This window comes from Bos grunniens, chromosome 17 (assembly GCF_055505025.1).
Source record: "Bos grunniens cultivar Pamir isolate PY7600 chromosome 17, Bosgru_T2T1.0, whole genome shotgun sequence".
Classification (NCBI taxonomy): Eukaryota; Metazoa; Chordata; class Mammalia; order Artiodactyla; family Bovidae; genus Bos; species Bos grunniens.
In genome coordinates, this window is record NC_141181.1 from 29300445 (window position 1) to 29326640 (window position 26196).

Here is a 26196-nt window from a genome sequence, read left to right on the forward strand (position 1 = left end):
TTAGAGGCTGGGAGTGGTGGTTGTATCTGGGAAGAGGGATGTGGAATGAAGGCGGGAGATGGGAAGGCTTCCTTTACGCTGTATGCTCTTTTATACTGTTAGATATTTTTCACCGTGTGTCTTTGTCATGAGTTCCAACTTAATATTTAAGGATTATTTCCTCAGTAGACTCACTGTGACCTGTCATCATCTTTTTATTGTCAACCCTGCACTGTGCTGGCTTGCACTTAGTTTGTGTTCTAGTCTCTTTCCTGGTTAACGTTTATCTAGGTGCCTTTCACCCATCCGTTAAATATGTTTTGGAATTGTAAGTATATCACTGAGCTGTGGAAAGTCATATTTGACACACACATCTCTAGTGTAATCATTTTAAAGTCTCAAGAGTAAAAGAGAAGTGAACACAAAAAGTGACCTCTTACAAGACGCCTTACAATAAAGTTGTTTTCAGTAATTGTAAGTTGTGATGCGTTACACTTTGTACTAGTCTAAGATCTTCCATAGAAAAAGTTACCTACTTACTGATTGTTCATTTCAATTGCAGCTCAGTGCGATGACAGTGCAGAGAAGAAGAGCAGCCTCCATGATGAATCTGGAAAATATTTAAAATTATTCAGCGTTCACTCACAGAACCCTAGAATTGGGGAAGTGGTTGACCAGCAGTGTATTAAAATGGTAAAACCTGCATAGAGGGTCATTTTGCACCTGCATTTTCCATTCTGTCTGGAGGGTTCTTGGAAAACAGAAGAGTGACAGCTTCCTGTAAGTAAAAGATAATCCGATATTGAGCTTCAGTGGAGAATAAAGCCCACTGGGAAGAACGCACTGCCTTCATCAACGTGTCTATTTTTTAATTCCTCCTTTTTCCCTTGGAAAAGAATCATAATTTTCAAACTATGCTAATCATGAGAAAGAGTTTTTTTAAAAATGCAAGAATTTTAGTATTTCAGGCTTCAGGATTTGAGAATTTCACATCTGTTACTCATAATTCATTTTTAAAGTTCCCAAGTCTCCATTTTATTATGAACTCACATGTAATAAATCATGTACTTCCTAAAATGATGCTCTCATGTATTTTAATGTATAATTGCAGTGGTTCATTTTTACCTTGTGTGATTTTCAGTATTTATCAAATATTGATATTTAAGAATTTGGGAAGGTTCCCATTTGTCTGGGGTTTTGGATTTTGAGGTGTTCTTCTTTTGTTGTGTTTTCGCTATTATTCAAAGCAGTATGGATCAAAGGGAATCCTGAGTTCTGAGACTGCGTGGTACTGACCTGTTGCCATCCTGTTGATTTTCATAGGCCCATTGTAGTCACTCACTCTCTGCTGCTAGTTGAACGTGGCGCTCCCTGCTTTCTATGATCGGCTTAGGTGGGTTTGCACCTGGACAGAAAGTTAGGAGACCGTTGCCGTAGTCCAAAGACAATGAGGTGGCATGAGAATGCGCACCTGTAAATGTCCAACCAACAGTCAGAAGTTTAGGACTGGTGCCCACAAATTGAGACAGTCACGGGGTCTTTGGCCTGGAGCTGAGATTCGAAACCACGAGGGTCGGGGCTGGCCCTGAGGCCCTGTGTGATGTTCTCTCACTACCTCGTCCCCCTCATTGCTCGTGCTCTGTCCCTGGCGATGCCCTTCCGTACCTCCCATCATAGCGTTTTCCTCCTCCTCCACACAGGGTCTCTGCTCACACTTTGCCATTTGCATATCCTTCAAGTGTGCAGCTCCCCACAAACCCCTGCCTCAGGCTGCTTCCCCAGACTCAGCAAGGTCCCTTTGTTGTATTGCTCTTAATCTATGCTCTGTTTTTTCCTGTATAGCACTTAAGAAAATCTGTAACTCTTTTCGAAGCTTTTACTTTAATGTTATCTCCTTCCCAACAGACTGCAAGCTCCTTGAGAGCAGAACTGTCCATCACGCATCATTGTATCCTTAGCGCTCAGCGTGGCTCCCAGAGCACAGAAGGTGTTCAGAGCTGTCTGCTTAAAAACTGAAAAAGAGTCTTTAAGGAGAGACCTTAGAAAATGTCTTTGTTGGTTGAATGAGCTCAGGAAGAAATGTCACTGGAGGAGACTGAATAGGAGCAGTGAGAGGCTGGTAACCAAGAGAATCCAGTATGATAAAAACTGAAGGGTGGATGGAATCTAGGCAGGAGGGAGCCAATGGTCGCTAGTGTCAGACACGATGATGAGATGATAATACAGACATGACAGCTAAATGGCAGGTAGGCGCTCAGCTTATTTCCGTTTCTTAGAAGATTTTTCATTTGACTATCTAAATTCCCTCCCGTGTCATTCACAGACTGGGTTATAAGAGTTATGTTCATATTTATATTTAGAATATAATGTTTATTTTTAAAACTTTTAATCAGAGAAAATGTTAGAATTGTGTCTGACCAAAAAATGAGACTGTAGGAGAAAACACTTCAGAAACTAACAATCTAGACAAATGAAATATAAGTAGCAGTATCTTTTTCTAAAAAAATAATATAACTTTCCAGACTTTTTTCTTCAAGATAAAATCTTTCAGCATAAGTGCTTTCTCCAAACTTTGGGCTAAAGGTAAATGTAAAATGTACTCTTTACATTTTACTCATAATGACCCCATTCCAGTGGGCAGTCTTTCTTAGGCTTAGATACTCTCCAAGGAAAGGATATGGTACTAAAATGCAGATAAACGGCCTTTCTGATCTCTGTTCAATTTGAACAGACTTAAGCTATGTTTGGAGAAGGCAATGGCAACCCACTCCAGTACTCTTGCCTGGAAAATCCCATGGGCGGAGCAGCCTGGTAGGCTGCAGTCCATGGAGTCACTAAGAGTTGGACACGACTGGGCGACTTCACTTTGACTTTTCACTTTCATGCATTGGAGAAGGAAATGGCAACCCACTCCAGTGTTCTTGCCTGGAGAATCCCAGGTGGGGCCTGGTGGGCTGCTGTCTATGGGGTCACACAGAGTTGGACATGACTGAAGTGACTTAGCAACAGCAGCAGCAGCAGCAAGCTATGTTTAAGCAACAGAACTGAACATGTATGGTGATTTTTCTTCCAGAAAAGTTTGTTCGATAATGATTTTTAATATAAAAATGTAGTATTGTTTTGGACATTCCTCAGATTGGTCAGCCTTGACTTCACAGACAGTAAGTATCATTTACTCCGTGAACTTTATTTTAGGAGACAGGGGAAATGAATAGGAAAGAGAGAAAAGAAATGGCATAAATCTGAAATTGGGGCTAACATAGCTAGTTCATTTTATTTATTCATGTTTCTTTTTCGTGTCTCCCTGAGAAAGAAAAGAGATATGATTACCTCTTCTTCACTCTGTATACAAATATGCAAATCGGGGCAGCCAACAATCTTGTAATTTCTCCTCTGGTGTGAGAACTATGGGCGAACATTAGTAACAATTCAGTCATTCGTTTATTCAGCAAATATGAATATTTCATAGCTGTACAGCCTGCCAAGCCAACTCTCAGACAAACCAAGGAAGACTGAAAAAAAACACTTTTAAACATTTTATTATAAATTCTGTTCTTTAACCATAATGTGTTTTATCAGTTTTCTCAAAATAAATCTGTAATGAGCTTTTTTTATAAACCCTTTAATCAAAAATAATGACTAATTTTTTTAGCTTACTTAAAAATGTGTATATACATAGAGAAATGTGTACAGAGGGGAGACGGACCCTGTGGCACCCCAGTGCTGCCTATGAAATCCGTCCCCTACCAGCTCTTCTTTTTCTTTTTTGGCCGCCCAATGCAGCTCATGCATCTGCGTGCAGCCCAATGCAGCATGCAGGATCTATAGTTCCCCAACCCAGGGTGGGGCCCATGGTCCCTGCAGTGGAAGCGTGGCGTCTTCACCACTAGACTGCCAGAAAAGTCCCCCTGCCAGCTCTTAAAGCTTAAAAAAATGTGTGGCTTTTGTGACAATATTAATGTTCTTAGTATTTATGGAAGGAAGAACTAAGTAAATATATGTTTACTTAGGTAACAAAAATCGTAGAATGGAAAGGCATTTTTAAAGTAATTCTTTACAGCACTGGCACCCACCCAACTATAATACCAAAAAAAAAATTACACTGAGTGGTTTTCTAGCCCAAGAGTTCACCACAAAAATTCCCATGTGCTCCCGTGTTCCCGTAGATGCTCTGAACGCCCGCAGTCTAACCTACTCTTGTTTCTTCCCCTCAGAAAGTATATTGGAATGTAAGCAAATGAGAAACACATCATAGAGATAACTTGGAATCTGCTCTGGTTTATTCCTTTTTAAATACAAGTTTTTTAAAGTTCACTCCTTCATTTTTTTAGTGACACATTAGCAATGTTATGTGCACAGCTGCTGAAGTTCACTGTGCCAGGCGGGCAGGTTCCCCTAATCAAACTCTCCAGCAGTGCTGACCGCTGGAAGGTTCTTTCCTGAATGTGTCTCCTGCCTTTGTTCTACCTTGTGCAACAGAGTCTGTCTAAACCATCTTCCATGTGGCAGATCTTCAGCCTTTGGGAAATAATTCTCATGTTCTCCTTGCACTTAGTAGGCATCCCCATTTCCTCAGAGAACTTGGTTTTGAGTCCCTGCGCCAGCCGGTCACTGATCTCGGAAGCCGTTCGCCGTCCTCCACCCATCCGTTAGGTGCTGTGAGCACCTCACTTCAGCCAGGTGCTTGGGATGCGTCAGTCTTAGGCCCAGAGCCAAACATTACATTCAAGGTATGGACTACTCATTACCTTGTTCTGGGTGACGACTGAGAGCAGTGGGGAGAGGGTGAGTGACACCTGCCCAAGTGGGGGTTAGGGGGCAGCTTTTTAGAATCGCCAGGGGATGGGCGTGGTTTCACAGTCCACACCCCTCCCCTTTCCCTCACCCCGAGAAGAGAACTGGAAGCCTGCTCTGAGAGTCACTGTAGTTAGTGATTCAGGAAAATGTTCATATGATTTCTCATTCGTATTTAGGATGAGAAAAAAGTGAGAATCACACTGTTCTAGTGCCTACCTACTTCCATTAATGCAACTTAAAATCATGTTAGCTTGTTTTAGAAGTTGAATGACACTGTTAGAAAGTCACCAAGCGTACTGTTGACTGAAATCCTGCCTCTTCCCAAGGTTTTGTTGCTTAGCCAGATCTTTGCCCCAGAAGCCAAACTGGGGTCCTCTGTCCCTTTTAAATTTCATTATATTACTACAGTGTGCTGAGATCATTTTACCTCCTCATTCTGCCATCCAGTTTGTTCCCTATAAGCATAGGAACTGCATCTGTTTAATTTTGTTTTACTGCTATATTTCTTGCATCCATGACAATTTTTTTTTTACTTACAGTGAAGTCCATCTATAGCTTTGATGAACATGCCACCCATATTTTCATGAAAATCACTGAACAAATAAGAACTAGACAGACCTGAGTAGTCAGTCTCTTAGAGCCTACTAACCACTGCCTCCTGTGACAGATGGTAAGCAGGACCCATGAGGCACGGTCAGTCTGTGTTCAGTCTAGCCCTATACTATCATAAAACCATCCAGACAGACCTAGGCTTCTACCTCAGAAGGTTCTTTTATGCCACAACTGTCATACTTCCCAGACCTAATCTAGTAATCCTGTCTGAAAAGATAAGTTAAATTTCTTCTTAGTAAACCCATGCAGCATCCTCGTAATCACTGTGTGTTCCTTTTATGTTTATTTAAAATGCTTGAGTTTTGTAGTATGGCATCATGGAAGTTCTCAGTCCCTATTTTTATCCTTTTTTCAAAGAATAAAAAAGCCATCAGAGTATAATCTGATGTATAAGGACATCTGTTCGCACTTAAATCTGTGAAGATTAAAAATATGAGACTAGGATTTCCTGTCATGGAAACTGTGCTCTAGGAGATAAAGGAGAGTAAGGGTAGTTACATCATGTTTCTACAAGTAGCCAAAAGAAACCACTGGACCCACTGGAGAATCTTCCCCTGGATCTACAATAACCATGCTGATCTGTATGAATAAAGTATGCCTATTGAGTACCTACAATATGCAAGGCATTGTGCTAACATTTTGCATTTATTATCTCATATAATCTAACAGCCCTGCTAGGTAGGTGTTACCATTCCTTTTCTAAAGATGTAGAGTCATAAAAGTCAAACACCTAGCCCAGGGTCATGGAGGAGGAAAGTGTCACTGCAAGCTTTCAAACCAGGTGTCTCCAACCCAGATCCCTCCTCCTCCCAACACTGCATCCTTCATCTGCGGAATCCGTGCTCTGGCGTCTCTCCCGTTCCCTGGCAGTGACTGAGCAGTTGCCTCTATAGGTTCTCTGAGGCCCCTGCTCAAGGAAACTGGACCTCACGGCAAACAGCTTGCTTCTCTCATACACGTACTTCATCCTAGCCTTCAGGTAATTCTGACTAGTGTCCATTCTTTCCTTTTAGTTCATCGATTCGTGTTGTTGATAGGAAATAACAGATGCAAAACAGATTTTGAAAACTTCTTTCACATTTTCATTCATCAACCTTATTATAACCTTATTATAACCGAGTCATAGCTGTGACCGGGTCTTTGCTTGCCTTTTCTGATTCTGACTCTAACCCAAAGAGCCCGTTTGGTTATCAAACTTTATGCATTACATAGAAAACTTCCTGAGAAAAGTATTTTCATATCCAAATCTTGAAATTGGCCATAACCTAAAAAGTCAATTAACTGTAGTGAAAAATACAGATCTAAGCAAAGGAAGTTATATAAATTAGTGGGTTATTTCCTTGAAATGTTTCCAGACTTTCCTTTTTTGATTGCCTTTTACGCTTTTTATAATTGCAGTATAGTTGTGCAGTATATTACAAGCATACCATGTAGAGATTCAGTGTTTAAAGGTTATACTCCATGTAGCTATTATGAAATATTAGCTGTATTTCCCACGTTGTACAGTATACTCTTGCAGCCTGTTTTGTATGTAGTAGTTTGCACCTCCTAATCCTCTACCCCTGTAGTTCCTCTTCCTCTCCCCACTGGTAGTGGGAGAGAGGTTGTTGTTTAGACATGCATATCATGTCTGACTCTCTGCGACCCCATGGACTGTAGCCCACCAGGCTCCTCTGTCCATGGGATTTTTGAGGCAAGAATACTAGAGCAGGTAGCCATTTCCTTCTCCAGGGGATCTTCCCGGCCCAGGGATCAAACCTGTGTTTCCTGCATTGGCAGGCAGATTCTTTATCACTGAGCCGCCAGGGAAGCCCAGTTTATTCACTGTATTGGTAAGTCTTCTTTGTTATATTCACCAGTGTGTTATATTTTTTGATTCCACAGTGATATCAGACAGTATTTGTCTCTGACTCACTTCACTTGGCATAATACCCTCCACGTCTATCCATGTTATTGCAGATGTAAAAACGTCATTATTTTTGTGGCTGAGTGGTATTCTATTGTATGCTTATTTGTGTGTGTATACATACACACACCACATCTTTATTCATTCATGTTGATGGACACTTAGGTTGCTTCTGTGTCTTGCCTATTGTAAATAATGCTCCAGTGAACATTGGAGTGTATGTCTTTCAGAATTAAGAGTTTATGTCTCTTCCAGATGTATGTATGCCAAGGAATGAAATTGCTGGATCATATAGTAACTACTTGTAGTTATTTAAAGGAAACTCCATACTGTTTTCCACAGTATGAAATTTATATTTCAATCAACCAACCACATCTTTGCCAACATTTATTACTTGTGTTCTTTTTGATAGTAGCCATTCTGACAAGTGTGAGGTGAGATCTCCTTGTGGTTTTGGTTTGCATTTTCCTGATGACTAGCAGACATCTCTTCTGTCCCTGTTGGCCTTCTGCATTTCTTCTTTTGAAAACTATCAAGTCTTCTGCCCATTTTTTAATCAAGTTGTTTTTCTGATATTGTTATATGAGCTGTTTGTAGAGATTGGATATTAACCCCTTGTTGGCCATTTTGTTGTTATTCAGTCAGTCATGTCTGACTCTCTGCGACCCCATGGACTGCAGCACACCAGGCTTCCCTGTCCATCACTAACTCCTGAAACTTGCTCAAACTCATGTCCATTGAGTCAGTGATGCCATCCAACCATATCGTCCTCTGTCATCCCCTTCTCCTGCCTTCAGTCTTTCCCGGCATCAGGGTCTTTTTCAGCTCTTCACATCAAGGTCTGAGTCAGCTTTTCACGTCAAGTGGCCAAAGTATTGGAGCTTCAGCTTCAGCATCAGTCCTTCCAGTGAATATTCAGGGTTGATTTCCTTTAGGATGGACTGGTTTGATCTCCTTGCTGTCCAAGGGACAGAGTCTTCTCCAACATCACAGTCAAAAGCATTAACTGGGAGAGTGGGACCATAAAGAAGGCTGATGCCAAAGAACTGATGCTTTTGAACTGTGTTGTTGGCCATGCCATTTGCAAATATTCTCTGCCATGCAGTAGGTTGCTTTCATTTAGGGTTTCCTTTGCTGTGCAAAAGTGTTTAATTAGGTCCCATTTGTTTATGTTTGGTTTATTTCCTTTGCTTTAGGAGACAGATTCAAAAACATACTGACAGATTTCTTTTCATAGGTGGTAACAATTTCACCAAAAAAAAAAATATTTACCAGATATCTACCAAAAAATAATAAATGTATGTTAAATTGTGTTTAGCAATTATAAAGTGGTTGATACAATATTGTATGATTTCCTGAGTCAAAATAAGCATGGTATTTTAAAGCATGGTGTTTGAAAGGTACTTACTTACTTTGAGTATCTGGGACTATTTGAGGCAAAGATATGCCCACCAGCATTTCATATGAAAAAGAGAAACAATTCAAACTGTAAAGCTGAAGCAGAGCCAAAATGAGCAAGAAAAGGAGGAAAGACTACACGGAGGAGGGAAAACACCAGAGAAAAGATCTGCTTTGTGAAGAAAGTGTCTCACATGGTTCTAATCCAGAAATCAGAATCATCAGCCAGATTAACAGGTAAAATAACCATACTTAACCCATAATTAATAAATGTCGTATTTAAGACTCAGACTATATAAGCCAAGTAGTAGTGAGAATATCGGGATACATCAGTGATACGTTAGGAAGGATAGTATACTTTTTTCTTTTACCTTTGCTATTTAATTTGGCATTACTTGACTTATTTATGAAAGCTAACTAGATTATATACTTTATGTCACAAAAATACTGATTTGCATAGCGTCAATCTAAGTTTTTAAAACAGTTCTAATTGCAGAGTCACTGTCAAGAAACAGTGTAATTTTAGGTGATTCTCTTTAACTTTCCAAGTAATGTGTCAGGACGTAGAGAAAATTATCCTTTGCATTCCTGATAGAGTGTTGTTTTTTTGATCATATATGCATATACTTTTTATCTGTAAATGTGTGCACGTGTGTGTCCTACAAATGTATAGGACACTAAAGTAATCCCATTCTTCCTAGAAGGTAGGGACTAACTGACCACAAGCCAAATATATCATGTTGTGTTCATAGTCATTCAACCAGAACATTAACATAGTATTTTAAACCAAGATAATTAGCTTTTCTTTATAGAAATTCATTGAAGTTCACATATAAAATTCTTAGTGTACTCAAAAACACACAAACTAGTCTGTGTGAATGCTCTCTTTATTCTGAGGCAGCAGGGTCCTGGGGCTGGAGACTGGAGACGCTTGGTTCTACCCCCTACCGACCTTGAGCACGCTGCTTAATCCCTGTCCGTCATGCTGTGAGCTTTAAATAAAGTAACACGCATAAAATGCCCAGCAGTGCTTCTGTCGTTTGATAAGCCGTGGGTAACCATCTGCAGGAGTCTGGAGGTTCTCTGATGACTTCGTGGCATGACAGAGTCAGTTATTATTGTGGAAGTTATCACTATGGAGATGGCAAGGCTGAAGCTAACTGGGAGGAGCAAGACTTGAATCAAGGAAACCAGATAGAGGCTGCTGCAATAATCCAGGCAAGAAATGCCATTGAACTATACGGCAACAGATAGTGGGAAAGAAGAAGCAAGAAACACTAAAGAGATACTGTATAATATGTATACCGAGATCACCATTTGGCTCCAGGAGTTGGAGAGATACACGTAAGTTCCAGGCCTGGATGGCATTCTGTTAAGGCAGGGTATAGTAAAAGGATGAGTTCCCGAATCTCAAGCACCTGCACACGTCAAAGAGGAAGTGCCCGACAAGCAGTGCACTAGAACTCAGGAAAGGCTGGACTGCGGCGATGCCACTCGGCAGCCCAGGGACGGTCAGTGTCAAGGAAGCAGATGACACACTTGATTTTACCCTTTTTCAGTCAAAGGTCTGGCCTGCCCCAGACCAGGGTTCATCATCAGACGCAGCTCTGAACATTGGAGGGAAATCACACTGAAGATTTCGACCTGGAAGTTCATTGCCAAGTTTGCTGCAGATGGCGAATGTCTCAGTTAGCTGTTGTTTGCTAAGTGATCTGGGTAAAACCACGAACACGGTCCCTGACGCCACGTTTCCCATCACGTGTTGCACAACTGCCAGCAAGAGACCCTTCCTTTGGCTCTGGGGGACTTAATTTCCCTTGGGAACTATTGTGGTTATTCAACTTGAAGACCTTGTAGGAAGAATCAGTTATTTCTCTCTGGGGTCTTACTCAGAGCAAGCAACATGGAAGTAAATAGTCACTAAGGAGGAACAAGGAGAAATAAACAAGCTTTTAGCCAAATTGATGAACACCAATTCATGTTATTAAAAGAGAAAACACCAGTGGCCAGTTTTACAAAAGTTGAAACTAGGAATGGTACCACCACCCTGCTGTGGCTCCTGTTCATCGCAATATATGAGAGTTAATCTCTGTGTAACCCGCACCTCTTTTGCTGTTCCCAGCACAGAGGTGCATTGTATTACATGCTGATGCCTCCATGTAGAGGTTGAGTAAAGACTTTCCGGCAGGGAGAACACCGGACTAGAAAACCAGAACTGGGGTTGGCCCAGTTCTGCCAGTGCCTAATTAATGCTGTGATCTTCTTTGTAAAGCATGGAGGTATCTCTTTTTGCCCTAATATTGTGGAATTCTGTGATCAAAATGATGCATTTAATGAAACCATTCTTTGAAAAATAATTTTTAATAGTCTCCCTGTCTTTCAGGAGTAACATGTATTTTTTTGCCTCAGAAGACTTACCAGTCAACATTATGTTGGAGAAATAAGTTTCTTAATCATAAACATGACAGCCAAACATTTACTAACTGCCTACTGCTTGCTTTCTATGAGATGCTCCATGAGCTTTCTTCAAATACCAGAGCAAACCCAAGACGATGGAAGGATGTCACTCTTCTTTCTACAGAAGGGAAAACTGAGGCTTATAATTACTAGGTGACTTGGCAAAGGTCACATGGCTGGTAAACTACAGTTTAGCCTTTAAACCCAGGTCTCTCCAACCTGACTAAGTTGCTTCAACTGGTTGTTTTCAGATCCAACATTGTATTCTGGAAAGAAGTCCGGCGAGGGGACACCAAGATCAGGCCATGATTTGTCGGGGTCTCACCATCAAAGCTGAACCAGAAAGCAGCTCAGTGAACCCGTGCTCATCCAGTCTTGTCTTGTACCCAGCAGTCTTCCTGCCAGTGAGACAGCGACACGCGCCATCACATGGGACAGTGTGTACATGTGCATCTAAATATTCAGCAAAACTAGATTTCAAATGACGCTTTAAAATGTATTGCAAAATGTACAGCATTTATTCACATACAGACAAAAAGGCACAAATTCTACTAAATAGTTCAACAAAAAAATACAGCTGTCCTCAACTAGTTTTATAAATACTTTCAAAAAGGGGGTAGAAATAAATACAGGATTGGGCCATGTAATATAAAATAGTCATCTCTACATATACTTTTGTTTTTAATTCTGATTTTTAACTCTTCATGCACCTTTTTTTTTTAACCCAATTTTAGCTGAATGGACACCAAGCTAGGCACATAGTGAAAAATCCTCTGTACAAGGTTACAAATGTAATGACAAGTTTGTCCATGTCAAAATAATTAAGATTTGTACACAACACATATAACCCTTCATTTAGATTTTGTGTTTATAACCTAACAAATGACATTCCAGGCAACTTTACAAAAGTTTAACTAGCCTACATTTTTGACATAATACATTGATCATAATCAAAGATATTTCTTGGTCAGGATGCACACGGAAAGATAAAGCTTTAAAAAAAGAAGAAAAGAAGAGCAAATGGTTCCATACTCAGAGTGCAAGTGGGCAGGTTGGGTTAGTTGCCGCTCATAACCTCATACAGAGTTCCCAGCAGGAGCGAAACTGACTTACAGAGCTGTCATTACACTGTCAGAGAAACTGTACCATTTGCATTTCAAAGCAGGAATTAAAGGTGTGGGCTTTTTGTGTTTGTGTGTTTTGTTTTTGTGTGGGGTTTTTTATTTTTGTTTTGTTTTCTTTTTGGTTCAGCATAACTTGGAACGTTTGAAAGCTTTTCAACCTAAATGTGGGGAAAAAACAGGTAAGGCATTATTTTTGCACAAAACTAGCATTCCTAATAGTGCAAATGAATCTGGTACCTCTTATAAACGGTGAGAGGTCATAGACTTACTAGAATTTAGATTTTCTTTCTATGGCTTGACAGATTATCCCTCTATATACTCTACTCTCACCCAGAGCTGTTGCTGTAGTCAAAAAAGAACTGTAAAGAGTCCACCTTCTTCTGTATCCAGCAAAAGGTTTCTTGCTCTTATGCAAAGAAAAAAAAAAAAAGATCTGATTTTTAAATTATGCTGAGTTAATGTACAACTTGGATTCATAAGAAACTTTTAATATCTGTAGCAACAGTTTATCTGGACAACATTCTTTGAAAAATGAGCCCCATAGCTCAAAAATAGTCAGTCTAAAAACCTGGGTCATTCTTTCCCCTCCCCTGAATCAGTTACTAAAATGTATTTGAAAAGTTAAGACTTGGTTTGAAAATGTCATACATACAATGGGGATGTATCAGATCTACTATTTGATCATCTGATAAAACTTGCATAGCAAGATGGAATTCAATAAGCCTTTTTTCCTTGTTGACAGTCATCTGGAAGACTTGAAAGGTAACTACTACAGAACTCAAAGCATTACTCATTAAGTATCAGAATGTCCCTGCCACATGGAAATAAATGTATAAATGAATCAGGAATCTGAGTACTGGTATTAACAAACTAAGGGATAATTTAGGGGAAGTTGGGCTTGTTCCAAGTGCCCATAATTCTAAATCTCACTGCTACTTAAATTTTCCTTAAGTTTGATTCACAACTACATTGAATTCCAAAGAAAATTAACAGGACCTTAACACTATCCACTGTCTTAATACAAAACGCACTGCAGTGAGTGCAAAAACAGAACATTGTACTCAAATTTAATGCTAAATTTATTGCTGATAACTTACTAGTTATTGCCATTTGCAATCAGAAAGTCCAAGTTACGAATTAGAGCTTAGAACTCTGACTCCAGAAAACCTGTTACACTTCAATCTCTTTCCTGTATAAACTTGGTCAAGGGTTAAGAGGTTATCGCAACTTATTGCCTTTCTATTATTTTTAAAATATAACCTATTTTGGGTTTTTTTTCCATTTTCCTTTTTTTCTCCCAAGGAACCCATTCGTGTTGGAAGGCCGGACTCCCCAGCGTACGCACTAGTGCTCCTCTCTGGAAACACGAGTCACCAGAGTCTGGAAGTCATTGCTTAAACTTGAACAGCCATTGTGTTGTTGGAAGCCAGGTGGCCAGGTATTGCCAAAGGCCAGCGGAATCCCAAGCTAGCCCAGAAGGCAGTGGGTAGGGAAGAGAAAGGTTGAGAGGACTGGTAAGGACGGGACCTCAACTGTCCTTTCTCATGGATGGAGCCCTGTGACACGTCGCTCTCCGCCTGCCCTCTATCCAGAACACAGTCGAGAGCTGCCGGCAGCAGGACCTGGCTGCTTCCATTCACCCTAAATCTCCAAGCTCAGGCAGGTCTACCCTGTCCCTTCAGATCTTCCGGTAATGGCCTTTTTAAAACTTTTCTCTTCCCTTATCTGCTTTATTTACACATGAATTCCCTAGAATTACTGAAGCTTCAGAGCTACTGCCTGTATACTACAATGCAACAAAACAGTCCGTGGGCCAAAGTATAAATATGATTTCAAGATCACCATAGTCCTAGAAAATAAGTTTTATGGGCTACTAAATGATACGTGAGGGTTTCCTCAAGAACCATCTCTGATTCCATATATTCAGGTAACTAAGAGTTTGTGCTTTGGGAAGGATACAGAGGGCAGTAAGCACTCATGAGGCTTAGTTCAGCCTAGCCCTCTTGAGAAACTTACTTCATCCATTCTTATTGTAGTGTTAATTCAGCCTCTAGTCTTAGCAGTGTCTTATGGTTACAATCTACTCTTGTTTCCTCAACAAGTTGCAAATAACACACTTCTCACAACAATGATTTATAAATGACTCTGAAAAAAAATTCCAATCAGAATTGCAAGTAAATGTATTTGTGTAGCTCAGGAGTGATGGGTTTCCGCTCGTTCCCCTGTGTCAGAGCTCTCGCCTCCTGCACCATCGTGCCCGTTTCATCAAGAGGCCAGAATGCTTCTCCTGATGATGTCTGTCCTCCTGCTGATAGAGCTGCTGGCGTGGATGCACTTCTTCTCGGAGGCCTCGCTCTCCGAGTCACTCATCTCTACGTCAGGGACATACCCGTCATTCTCGTTGTCAGCTTTCAGTTTGCTTTTTGCCCTCTCCTTGGCTGGAACTCGGCCTAGGCCCAGGTAGGAGTAGTCTGAGTGCTGGTGGCAGGCCGCCTCTGGGGCCTCTCCCTGCTGCTGCCGTTCCCCCTTCTTTGGAATCCGGAATCCTCCCCAGTTCTTCACTGGGCTGGCCGGTGTCGTAGGCACTTTGACTGCAGACTGGTTATAGTTCACTCTGATCAGGGAGCCGTTGCACTTGGGCACCACCTCCTTCCTCGTGCCCGGCGCCGACTGCCCCGCCCCAGGGGAGGCGGCAGCTCTGGCGTGGTCCACGTGCCTCTGGGACACGTCTGTGGACCTCAGAGGCTTGTGACTCTGTTTCAAAGGTCTGTCCTTTACGTCCCCCTTGCTGAGGTCACACTGAAAACGATGGTCTCTCCTGTTCCCGTGGTCTGGCATCACCACACCGTTTTTCTGTTGTGCTGATACGAGCCGTGCTTCTGCAAACGTCTTTTCAAAACTCAGAAAGCTCTCTGGGCCCACCGTCCCCTCCCTTCTGCCCCCCAGGTCTGGCTGTTTTAGCTGGGTTTTGCCTTCGCTCCCAGGGCTGTTCTGCAATGGATCTCGCTTGTGGGGCTTCTTCAGCGAGTGAACCAAGGAAGTACCCATTTGCTTCCTGAAGAACGCAGAATGCCACTTCAAGTCCTCTATCTTGGGAGCATCAGGGCCCACAGAAGGACTGTTAAACAGAAGCATGTTTTCCAGTGAGGAGGAGGAGCAAGAGGAAGAAGGCACACCTGTGAACATAAAACCACAAAAAAAGAAATTGCAGCAGAAGCAAATCCAGAAGAATAAAATTTTAGACCCCTTAGCATGGCCCACTAATGCAGACTTCCCACCCAACAGTACAACATACAATCACCCAGTTTGTAAAAATTTGGTTTTTATAGTAAAGATACTACCTGCCTTGAGAATCTGCATGCTCTAGATGCTCTTTTCTAAAACAGCTTAAGTTCACATAATTTTTTTCATGAAACTGCCTTTTCAAGGAATACACTTGCCTTCAAACAAAATAACTGATCTGATTCTCGTATGTGATTTACTGCAGAATCTTTCCGTGGTCAAGTAAGCATTGCCTCCACCACCCCCCCGGTCTCAGCACCTGCCTGGCCCGCCGCCTGGGAGCAGCACACCCACAGGGGCAGGGAGTGGAGCTGTTACGCTGCTTTCTGCAAATTATCTATCCCACCCAGGGCTCGAGTGAGGATAAATACACATACATTGTGAAATGAATAAAGGAAGGTGTTTAAAAATCATTCTTGACACAGAGTACATATGTTTACTCATTATATGTACAACACACTTGTGAAATTAAACTGATTATCATCTAAACAAGGATAAGTTAAATTGGTGTTTTTCAAGCACTTTTTATGCAAATCACATTAAGAACTAAGTTGCACAATCATAACCCAGTAAAAGTGCACTTTTCATGCAACCATATTAGCCTTCATCACCTGACGTGCACTCCGACATTTTCTGTTGTTTCACATATTTTAATGCTGGTGCTGACCTGCTAAAATGCATCTCACAACCTGGTAACAAACTGTTATCCTCGGTTTGAAAAATACTGGGTAAATCCATAACATACTAGAGTTCATCAGAAGGACCATGTCCTTGCAGAAGCCTCCAGAGCCTCAAAACAGTTGTCATGTTCTCTGAGCCATGAGCCACCAGGAAATGAGGTTTCGTCCAGAGTAGCACAGGAGCCCATGTGAACCTACTGCTGGGCAGGAATGGACACCACGTGTAGACAGAATGAGCTAGCGACTCTAAACGGAGAATCACCACAACCACAGGGGAGGGGGTTTCCAATCTGCTGTTTCAGAAATGCCCGCTTTCTCAGTAACCAAACTTAGGGTCAACCTTCACACCACATTTCTATTTCTTTTACTCAGTCACCCGCTGTGGGAAAATAAAAAGGTAAGAGGTACTGTCCTCTGATTTCCATCGTGACTCGGGATCCAGGCCTCTGAGGAGCCTCGGCTTCATGACTCCCACAAGCACTGTCCCCACTGAGGACACACACCCAAGCAGAACGGCCCTGCCCATCCCAGAATCACGGACAGCATCAACATGGACCTTAGGGACACATTCAAGTCACGGCCATCTGCTCTGCCTCATCTGGAATCCTCTGTCTTAAAAGGTAGATCAGGTGAGGCACAAGTAACACAACTGAAAGTCTAAAACTGGAAAAAGGAAAAAGGCATCCTAAGGGGCTCCCACTTCACTCCCTGGGGCATGGCTTCCAACCAGTCAACCTGGCACGTACTGGGGGTAGGAGGACCCCGCACCCCATTCCTGTTGTGGAACAGCAGGGGGACTTGGGAACACAGGCCCGCATCACAGCTGTTACACAGAACACTGCGTAACCTTCAGAGGCTCAGCCACTTACCAAAGAAACACTGCCATGAAACACAAACAAACAACAAAAATGCCCTACGATATCTGTAAGAAATGACTCAAGGAGAATCAGATGAAAGTATTCTTTACAGCTTCCTTTCACAACTTATTTTCGAAGGCAAACTCACTCATCAGTGATCACTCATGACATAAGGACCTAGCAAGTCAGAGAAAGCCCTCCAGGGGCAGAACTCCGTGGGCACAGCTGCACTGGCGATCCTGGGCCTCTGCTGCTGGAGGAGAGTGCTCCACGCCAGCCAGGTGGACACGAAGGGAGAGCCCCCTCTTTTATTTGCATTCAAGTAGGAATAATGAAGAGACATAAGTTCACTTTGATGAATCAGACTGCTGGTACTGGGTTGGCCAAAAAGTTCTTTTGGGTTTTTCTGTACCATCTTATGGAAAAAAAAATACAAACTTTTTGGCCAACCCAATATTTACGATACTGTACCTGAAAAAATTTATTTCAAAAATTTTACAACTGAACTCACAAGTCTAGCTATTGATATAACCTTGACAGATTTGGGGAATATTTACTCTTGCAAAGGAAATTATCTAGGATGATATTATTAAATAAGTTAATGGCATCAAAACAAGGATATCTTTTAAAACTTGCCAAGCTTTTTCTCCTCTTTGTTCAGCTGACCAGTTACTTCTGGTCACATATATCCAGATGGTTTTGTCAACATAATAGGTTATTATTTCTTTGTTCAGTCCATGTTTCATAGTATATGTAAAGAGCCACAAAAGCAGAAGGTTAGAGTAAGCCCGTTGACTGTGCACAAGGAAAGTCGTGCAAAGACAAGCAGACACCCGCTCCCAAGACCTACCTACTAGCGGGTAGGTCTCTACACACTCGGCACTCTTCCTCCTCCTCTGAAATCCTTATAACACCTGCCTTCTGGGGCTTGTGAGCACAGAACGTTAGCCCTTCAAGGCCTTCAGAGGCCAAAATGCTGGACCAAAACTCTTACAGATGGACAGACTTTAGAGAGGTCCAACAACCTGTCCCACTATGCACTTGATCTCAAAGTCACTTAAGTGCTCTCCAAAGGGAAGGAAGTCCATCCCTTAGTTTTTTTCTTTGCCAGAGAAATGCAAAAATAGGCAGCACTAAATACTTTGTGCTGAATCTCAAAAATATTCAAAATTTCAATTACACCGAAAGAATCCACTGTAAATATTATCTAAACGTGGATATGTGCATTGAGTACCCAATCTTAGATATATTTACCATATGTTACAGGTAGACCCAAAGGCTAAATAACCAATACATCTTTTTAGGTATCCCCGAGACTCTGTACATTTATCAAGTGCTTTACAATACATAAGTTGCTTTTTGAGTCTCACTACTTCCCAGGAGGGAGCTGGAGATCTCATCCCAACATTACGTGTGAGGAAATGGAAGAGACTCAGAAAACTTTAGACTCACTTGTGTTGGGCATATAAGTAGGGAATACAGGATTTAACCCATATGAGGCTGAAGCCATGGCCCCGTCCCCTAGACCACAGTGCCTCAAATGCCTGAGATTTCCCTCAACAGCAAAAGCCTTCCCTTTGATTCTTCTAGAGTAAAAAAGAAAATTGAAAAGACACTAGCATGTTTTTCCCCCTGAACAGAGTGTTAAGGCTAACAAACCCCTGCCCTGTTGTTTGACCTACCAGGGCTTAATGCATACCTGAAACTCTTTCTTGCTCCAAAAGCTTAGTGTAAAGATTGAATATCTGTTCCTGGACTTTGCACACAGATCGTTTAATCTTTTCCCTGCGGGTCACCATGTAAGTGAGGTTCCGAACCTGGAACGTAGAGAATAAAGATTCTAAGTAAGCAATATACATTATAACAGTACTTTTTTTTTTTTTTTTTAACCTGAGGGGGGAAAAATGTATCCCACTAGGTCCTTGACTGACTTTTGAAATCAAAATATAAATGTTTTATGGAATCTGACCTCCCTTTGTGATGCTAAGTACCACCAGAGAAAGGGCTTGTAGGAGGGAGCCATGCCCCCAACACCAAACCAGGCCAACGGCCTGGCCATCGGCTCATCCCAGCAGAGAGATGCCCAATGGTGTGCAAGGCCAGGCATACCAGCTCTTGCCAAAGGACTCTGCTTATCCTCCCATGAATTCTATTGTCAGAAGCTTTAGAGCAGTTCAGAAGCCACCTTGGTTGCACTTTATCAAGCATCTTCTGAAGATGCAACTAGGCAAGCACAGGGTCAAGGGCCATTAGAGGAAAGAGCCCCCCAAAAAAGCGTTCCTGCATGGGGCCCACGAGAATGCCAAGTGGTCACCAAGAATCCAAGTGAAGTTCCATCAACTGGACACTGAGCTCTCTGAAATACCTTGGAGTTTACAGGTAGCTAATTTGTTCCTACAGAGCAAACACCTAGGGCGGGTCCTTGCTTTGCCTCAGATTTGCTACATCAGCATCTTAAGGCCAGCTCTCTGCATCACTGACACTGCCTGCTTCCTGATCCATCTGTCAGTAACAGAGAGCCCAGCGCTACGAGCTCCACTTGGCATCTGATGCGCAACCACTGGGGGCTGCACGCATATCCTCATTAACCTACACTAGCTAATCAACACGAATTTGTTACCCGCTTTCAAAGCCACCTGTGGTCAGTCAATAGAGTCAAAATTTAATGACTTAGTCAATAAACTCCCTTAAATCTCTTCAGTCCTAACACTTATTGGTAAACCCAATCAGTCTGCATGGGCCTGGAAACACAAATGTCAAACGCAACACACCAGATGCACAATTAAACCTGTCTTCAAGATGTGAACAATACCTTCCCAGAAAGCTCAGTGGCAAGACTGAGAAGTGTCTCGGTATCCCGATCAGCTCCTACACCAAAGGCACAACTATACTCTCCCACCACTTGGGCAGTCCCATCCCGTCACCTTCTCAAAGGTCACTCATCTTTCAGCAGCAAGTGGCAACAAGACACACATGACCCTGAATTTTGGCTTATGTTCGGACACCGCCCCTAAAGAAGCCTAGCAGCAATTCCATCTGCTCTTCCCCAGCGGTGTTAAAGACAGCCTCCTTTGCGAAAGGACACAAGGTCAGCTGGCTTTCACGTTTGCATTTTACACATCATAAATGGTGTTATTTCCAGGCCAACAGCAGGAACACCAAGTCAGGCTTCTTTTGTTCCCAAATGATTCACTGTTTAGGAATTTTCTGACACTTGTTAATAAAAATAATTGCAAAGAAAATCAGCCTTCCTATCTCAGAGTAAATATTGTTTCAGTGTCATTCACCCTGGTTAAAACACATTCTGACAGCCTCACCCTCTCCCCGCCAGGCCAGTAAGTAGGTGTTCTTTTTTAAGAATTCTGATCAGTTTGGGGATGGAGGTAGCCAGTGGGTGAGATTTTCTTTACAAATATTCCACCCAAAGGAGATTAAGAGTAGAAGCTCAAAAAGAGGAAGGAGTCGAACCTAGATCCTTATTACAGACTCATTAATTACTGAAAAACAAATGGAGAGTGATTTTTACATTAAGGCAGGGGACCCAACTTGTGGAGCTAGGAAAGGTAAATTCTCTGACAGGAGTGGACAAGGTTACTCTCTATTTAAGTCAGATGTACAACAGAGATACATCTCTTTCCTTAAAATGGTCAAGGAAATAGAAAAGACAGAGAACTTGAACTTCGGCGTCTGCAACCACTTCTCCCAGGAAAGATGTCCACCCTGGCTGCTAAGTGGGAAAACCACACTTCCATTCCCCATGATCTGAGAAGAGACATCTAACTATGACCCCAGGGTTTTCTATTGGAAAAATCAGCCTCTGAATAACCTAGACCTGGGTGGCCACAGAATAGTTGAGTGCCCTAAACCTCACCTCCCTTATGCACAAAACACCCCGTGAAGGGCAACTTCCATCAGCAGCCCCCATATATCCAACTGAACTGAGGCTCTGTCAAGACACACCCTGCCTGGCCTTTCTGTGCCCTGCTAGACCTGACTTCCTTCCCCTCCATCTTCTCCCAATCGCCAGCGAGGTGGCACCCAAAACCAGATCTACCATACCGTGTCAAACCCAAGACACAAAGCCAAGGTTCCCAAACATGAAAGGGCCCTAAAATACAGAATGCTGGCCTCCACACCCAGAATTTCCACAGTCAGAGGTGGGGTCCGAAGGTCAGCAGGTCACATTGCTGCAGGCTGAGGGCCACGCTCTGAGAACCACTGCCCTCGGGAACCCAACAATGATCTCAAGTTTTCTTGAATCCCAAACACTGCTTGCAACACTAGAACTTAACTTGCCTTTTATGCTCCCGGACAACTGCAGCCGCTATCAGAATGTCAAGTGACCATCCCACCGAAAGTTGGGCAGAACGGCCCCCCAGGACCTGCTGTTTTCGATGCCCCAGTGCAGAGGTGGCATATCCTTATCTGAGAAAGTACCCCTTTTGCTGCTGAATTCATGTTTAGTGCTTCCTTCAGAAGACAATGTCTGGGGGAAGAGCGATCCCACCAGTGAAGTGGCAGCCTTGGCAACTTGGCATGGCACCCGCCACATGGGTAATCGTGTCTTCAGGTCCCCACACCGCTGAGAGTCCATTCCTGCCGCCTGTCTGGTCCAGAACTAGAACGCAGGTGTGCAAGGCGCCCCCAAGGCATGTATTTGCAGGAACCACCACCATTTTCACTCAGCGTTGTCTGCATTTCTAATGAGGCCTACTACTCAGTTCTGAAGGGAACACATGCCTTGATCATGCTCCTTCATATTAAGCACTATGGAATGTTAATTACCTAGTGTGAATTACACTACCTAGTGTGTGAATTACCCAAGACTCTTAAAAACAAATTTATGATTTGTTCTTATTGTCACCCCTGCTCTGATGAGTCTTCTGCCCAATACTGTTTATAATTACAAATAACTACTCTCTGCAGCATGGCCAGGATTTCCGTTTTTTTTAAAGCCTCCACCCTAACAGGCCTTGTGGCACATTCTGGAAAACATGGTTTTCATTTTAATAAGCTTATTTTAAACTGACACTAAATGCCCTAAAATCTTAAAAGACTCTTTAAAGTAAATGCAAGTAATGCCACACAGACGAAAATCCTGATTTATTCCCTATTCTCATACATCATTGGCATTCTACTTAAAAAGCAACAGTGATGACTCAAAAAAAACACTTCAGAATTACAGGTGCGTGTTAATCTGAGGATCTTATGTACAGAAGAGTTAGTACACCACAAGCGTTTTCTACACTTTTATTCTGTGGTGATTGAGACACACACACAGTCCAAACATTAGACTTCTCGTCGTCCCTCCTGAGGACTGACGCCAAAGCTCATGCAACCCCAAGTACAGCAGCTGTCGAGCTGGGACAAGGCTTCTCACCAGGATTCCACTGTATCCTTCTGAACCCTTTTCTCATGGCTAACAAAAAGGTCACACAGACCTGTGATTGAGGCGAGGTCTTCTTCACACTCACCACCAGGGGGGGCACGGGAGCAGGAGAGCCTCAATGCCACGCCCCTCACCTCCCCTCTGCCTGAATCCTGGTGGGGTGTCACTGTCAGGTTCTAGAACAGTCTCTTCTAAGGAAGGCCCACCAATGCTCTCACTGCCACGCCGCCTCTGCCAGGGCGGTGCTGGTGTCTGTGAGAGCCGGGCTTTTTCGTTCAGTACTTCCCCCACGTATCCCTATTCGTTGCCTAGGCTCTCACTTCCCATCAGCTCTGAGTCAGATTCTCTCCCAGGCAGGTGAATCACTAATAAGTTAGGTGCTTGGGGGACATGCGTTAACCATTTCAGGCCACTTGAGTGCCTTTCAGCACAGGCTGCTCCTCCGTTCCATCTCCCGTGCACTAATGAATTTAATCGGAGCCGGCTGTTGGCAGCAGGGCAATCAGGGGAGCTGCCGCAGAAGGTGCTCGGAGACGCATCGCCAATTAGTGAGCTTCAGTCAGAAGCTACCTACAGGGAGCAGGAGGCCAGGGGGAAAAGACAGCCAGCTCCTGATTACTCCTGTAGCAGGAAAGGAGGTCCAGACGGGGACTCCAGAGATGCTGGAGAGCTGGGGAAATACAAAGCAGCAACAGCGGAAGGGAAGTGCCGCCAGCGGAGGCTGCGGGCAGAAGTGTGATCCGGAAGTGTGCAACGGAGTGTGCTAGTTAGTGTGCCCACGGGCTCCTCAGTCAGATCACAGGCCTCTGTGCACCAGGAGTCCCACCCCACGCCCACACCAGACAGAGCACACAGACACATGGACACAGCCACACAGACACACAACACGGACAGCCTCAGTGGCGACGTAGCACCTCGCTGCGGGAGAACCACGGGGAACAGGCATGCACGGGCGTGGCGGTGATGCACACACGCTGGCACCCACACCTGCTCTGCTCAGTGACTGCAAGGGCGAAGGCCCCGCGAGGGAGCCGAGGAACAGGGCTGGGCCGAGAGGCAGCAAGGCGGGGTGCCCCCTCAGGCTGAACAAAAGATCTCCCTCCTCTGCCCGCCTGCCCCACCCCCACACCATGAAATCCGTTCTGGCTCCTCAGTCTGTAAACAATTCTAAGCCCATCCCTTGGCCATTTCCCTGGGGCTGTTCCCTCTAGCTCTAGAATGGAGGAGGGGAAAGAGGCACCCATGTGATCTCCCAGAAGAACAGTTAACTATTTAAAATTAAACCAGAGAAGCTCCCCATTCTGTGGTCATCTTGCGTGTGTGTACATCGAGTTTCCCAGCCATAAATATACGGAACCAACACCACCTCATGCTGCAGTGTGTACAGGGCCTGAGAGTAAATGAACGGCTACCGTCCCTTGCTCCGGGCCAGCGGCCGTCTCTGCCGTCGTCTTCTCTAGGCCACTACAAGGTGTCAGTGTCGGTCATTACCCTCTCCAGGTCCTGCCGCAGGTGCGTGAACAGCTGCAGCCTCCTAAACAAGACATCCTGCTCCCGCTTGGCTAGATTGTCCTCTTCGTCTTTCTTTGGAGTGATGAGGGGCTTGTTGAAGTTGACCTTCCTCTTCAACTTCCAGTACTGGTACAGAAAGTCCACCACCTCCTCGGGCAGCCGCAGGGCCCTGGCTACATCCAGCAGGTTGACGAACGTGTAGAATTCGTCCTCCAGCTGCTGCAGCTTCTGCTTGCGGACGCTGACCCGGTGGGCCTCCTCCCGATTCTGCTCGAGGCCAGCGAAGGGCTCCAGCGGATCCCGCGGGGAGCACTCGGGAGCACCATTCTCCTGAGCAGTCCCCTCACCAAGGCCCTCCTCGGCTTTGCGATGAGAGCTGTGCTTCGGACAGTAGGACTTGAACTTGACTTCGTCGTTCTCTGCCAAGATAGTCTTCATCTCTAGGCCCCGGTCAAACGCACAGGTCACGTGGAAGGCCGTGCGGCAGTTCTTCACGGAGCACTGGCAAGAAAACAGAGAGCAAGAGGTGGGGTTAGGGAGCAAGAGGTGGGATTAGGGAGCGACAGGACCCGAAGTCCTGAGCGCAGGCACCCCGTCCACCTGCACGCACGTGCGTGCACCCGTGCACACACACGCACACACACGGAAGAGCTGCACTTGGAGTGCTCAGGACAGAAAGGCTTTACGTGGATGACCCCCGGCAGATCTAATCGTGTTTTAAACAAGCTATGGCTTGGGATTCAGGAGGCTTTTTTTCATTAACCAAACAGTAACTCTCTTACAAAAGCAACTGCATCCAGAATCACCTCGTAAGGCGGGCGTAATTATACAGGTGGCACGTGCAGATGTTCTCAATACACAGCGTGTACTCTGAGGCATTCACTTGTTTTTTTATCTGAGCTTTTTTAACGTGTATATTAAAAGCCTGAGTGGTGAAATCTCCTCAAGGACGACACCAGTCAGAGTTGTTACAGGATCACGGGGGCCCTTCCTGTGGCCCCCAGGACGAGGCCCAACACAGGGGCACACTCCTCCCAGCAGCAGGGGTTGCTCAAGACCCAGGAGGTGAATTAGAAACTCCCAAAGAGATGCAAGGAACCAGAGACTGGGACCACCCTGCACAGACAGCGTGAGACTAGTCTCTGCACCCTAGGGAAGCTCTGCCAGATGCAGAGGCCTCCTGGCCCATGAGGCCAAGCTCTGAGACCTGGGTGCGCCGCGCCTGGCAGTGCAAGCTCGAGGGACCTACCGCCAGCAGGTGGAAGGAAGGTCAGCCCAGAGGTCAGGCACTACCCAGCCCGATCTCCCACTCACTGCCCCACCAGGAGGACCATGTAGTGCCTTTGATCCACACAGCAAGCTGGAGGCCTAGCAGGAGGAAAGCGATTAACTTCTCCCATCTGATCAGTGCTGGGAGAATGCCAGGGAGGAGGTTCCTGGTGGTGACTGAAGCCAGTCCCTTAAAAAGCAACACGGTATTGTTTGAGGCCAAGTGATCCTGGCCGTGGCAGGGCTGTAGAAAGGAGAAGAACCTGCAACCCGGTGGGGCTTGGGGCCAGCTGAAAAGCTTAACTAAACTCATTCAAAGGAGCCCTGCACAGCATCGTCACATTCTGCAGAGGCTGGGGCTGGGCTTCTTCCCCTCATCACTTCAGTATTTAGGAGGGGACTCGGTGCCAGTCGTGACTTCCTCCATTATGACAAAGTCTCTTCTACCCAGAAGTACAGAAAATCTAGCTCGCTTCACAGAAAATCAGTTCCCCCAGTGCACACACTTCAAGCACACAAACCAACATAAATCTGTAATTTTGTCTTTAATAATAACCTCAATTCCAAGCAACGTGTGAAATCCGCTTTGGTGGCACCACACACACACCCCTGGCCACTATCAGTAAAAGGCCAAGCGCTCCTCCTCCTCCACAGGCAGCCAAGAGGGGAGGCAAGTGGAACGGACGACGGAGACGCTATCAGTGTTTGGTGCCAACGACATTTTACATCAGCGCCCCGACCTGCAAGAGGAACACGCCACAGCAGAGCGTTTATGCTGGGCTTTGTAAAGACGCCAAATGGCCTTCCTCTGGGTTTTCCCATTCAGGTTGACTCAGCAAACAGATGTTACAGAAACATAAGCCTGAGCCCTTCCAGCTGCAGACATTTCAGACAGGAATTCTTTAATAAAATCAGTCTATTCTGTGAAGATATG

The 26196-nt window shown here is 44.2% G+C and overlaps 2 protein-coding genes across 40 annotated transcripts in view; one reads left to right on the top strand and one right to left on the bottom strand.

The window, feature by feature from the left end:
- SCLT1 (sodium channel and clathrin linker 1) overlaps window positions 1–15626 on the top strand; it is a 239554-nt gene extending 223928 nt beyond the window's left edge. For all 14 annotated transcript variants that reach the window (XR_015144274.1, XR_015144271.1, XR_015144273.1 and 11 more), the window contains one exon: window positions 542–15626. Coding sequence is in view for 10 of the 14 variants with exons in the window: in XM_086346748.1 (XP_086202874.1) it covers window positions 542–604 (63 nt within the window). In the remaining 4 variants the exon portion in view is untranslated. The remainder of the gene's footprint in view (window positions 1–541) is intronic.
- The window catches only part of JADE1 (jade family PHD finger 1), a 299180-nt gene continuing 284628 nt past the window's right edge, over window positions 11645–26196 (bottom strand). For 21 of the 26 annotated variants that reach the window (XM_086346719.1, XM_086346723.1, XM_086346730.1 and 18 more), the window contains 3 exons: window positions 23973–24494; window positions 18792–18909; window positions 11645–15449 (listed from right to left, as the gene is read on the bottom strand). In XM_086346719.1, coding sequence (XP_086202845.1) covers window positions 14539–15449; window positions 18792–18909; window positions 23973–24494 — 1551 coding nt within the window. In that variant the 3' untranslated portion in view covers window positions 11645–14538. Of the gene's footprint in view, window positions 15450–18791; window positions 18910–23893; window positions 24495–26196 lie in introns of all 26 variants that reach the window. The other 5 variants (XR_015144264.1, XR_015144266.1, XR_015144268.1 and 2 more) reach the window with 1 other exon arrangement.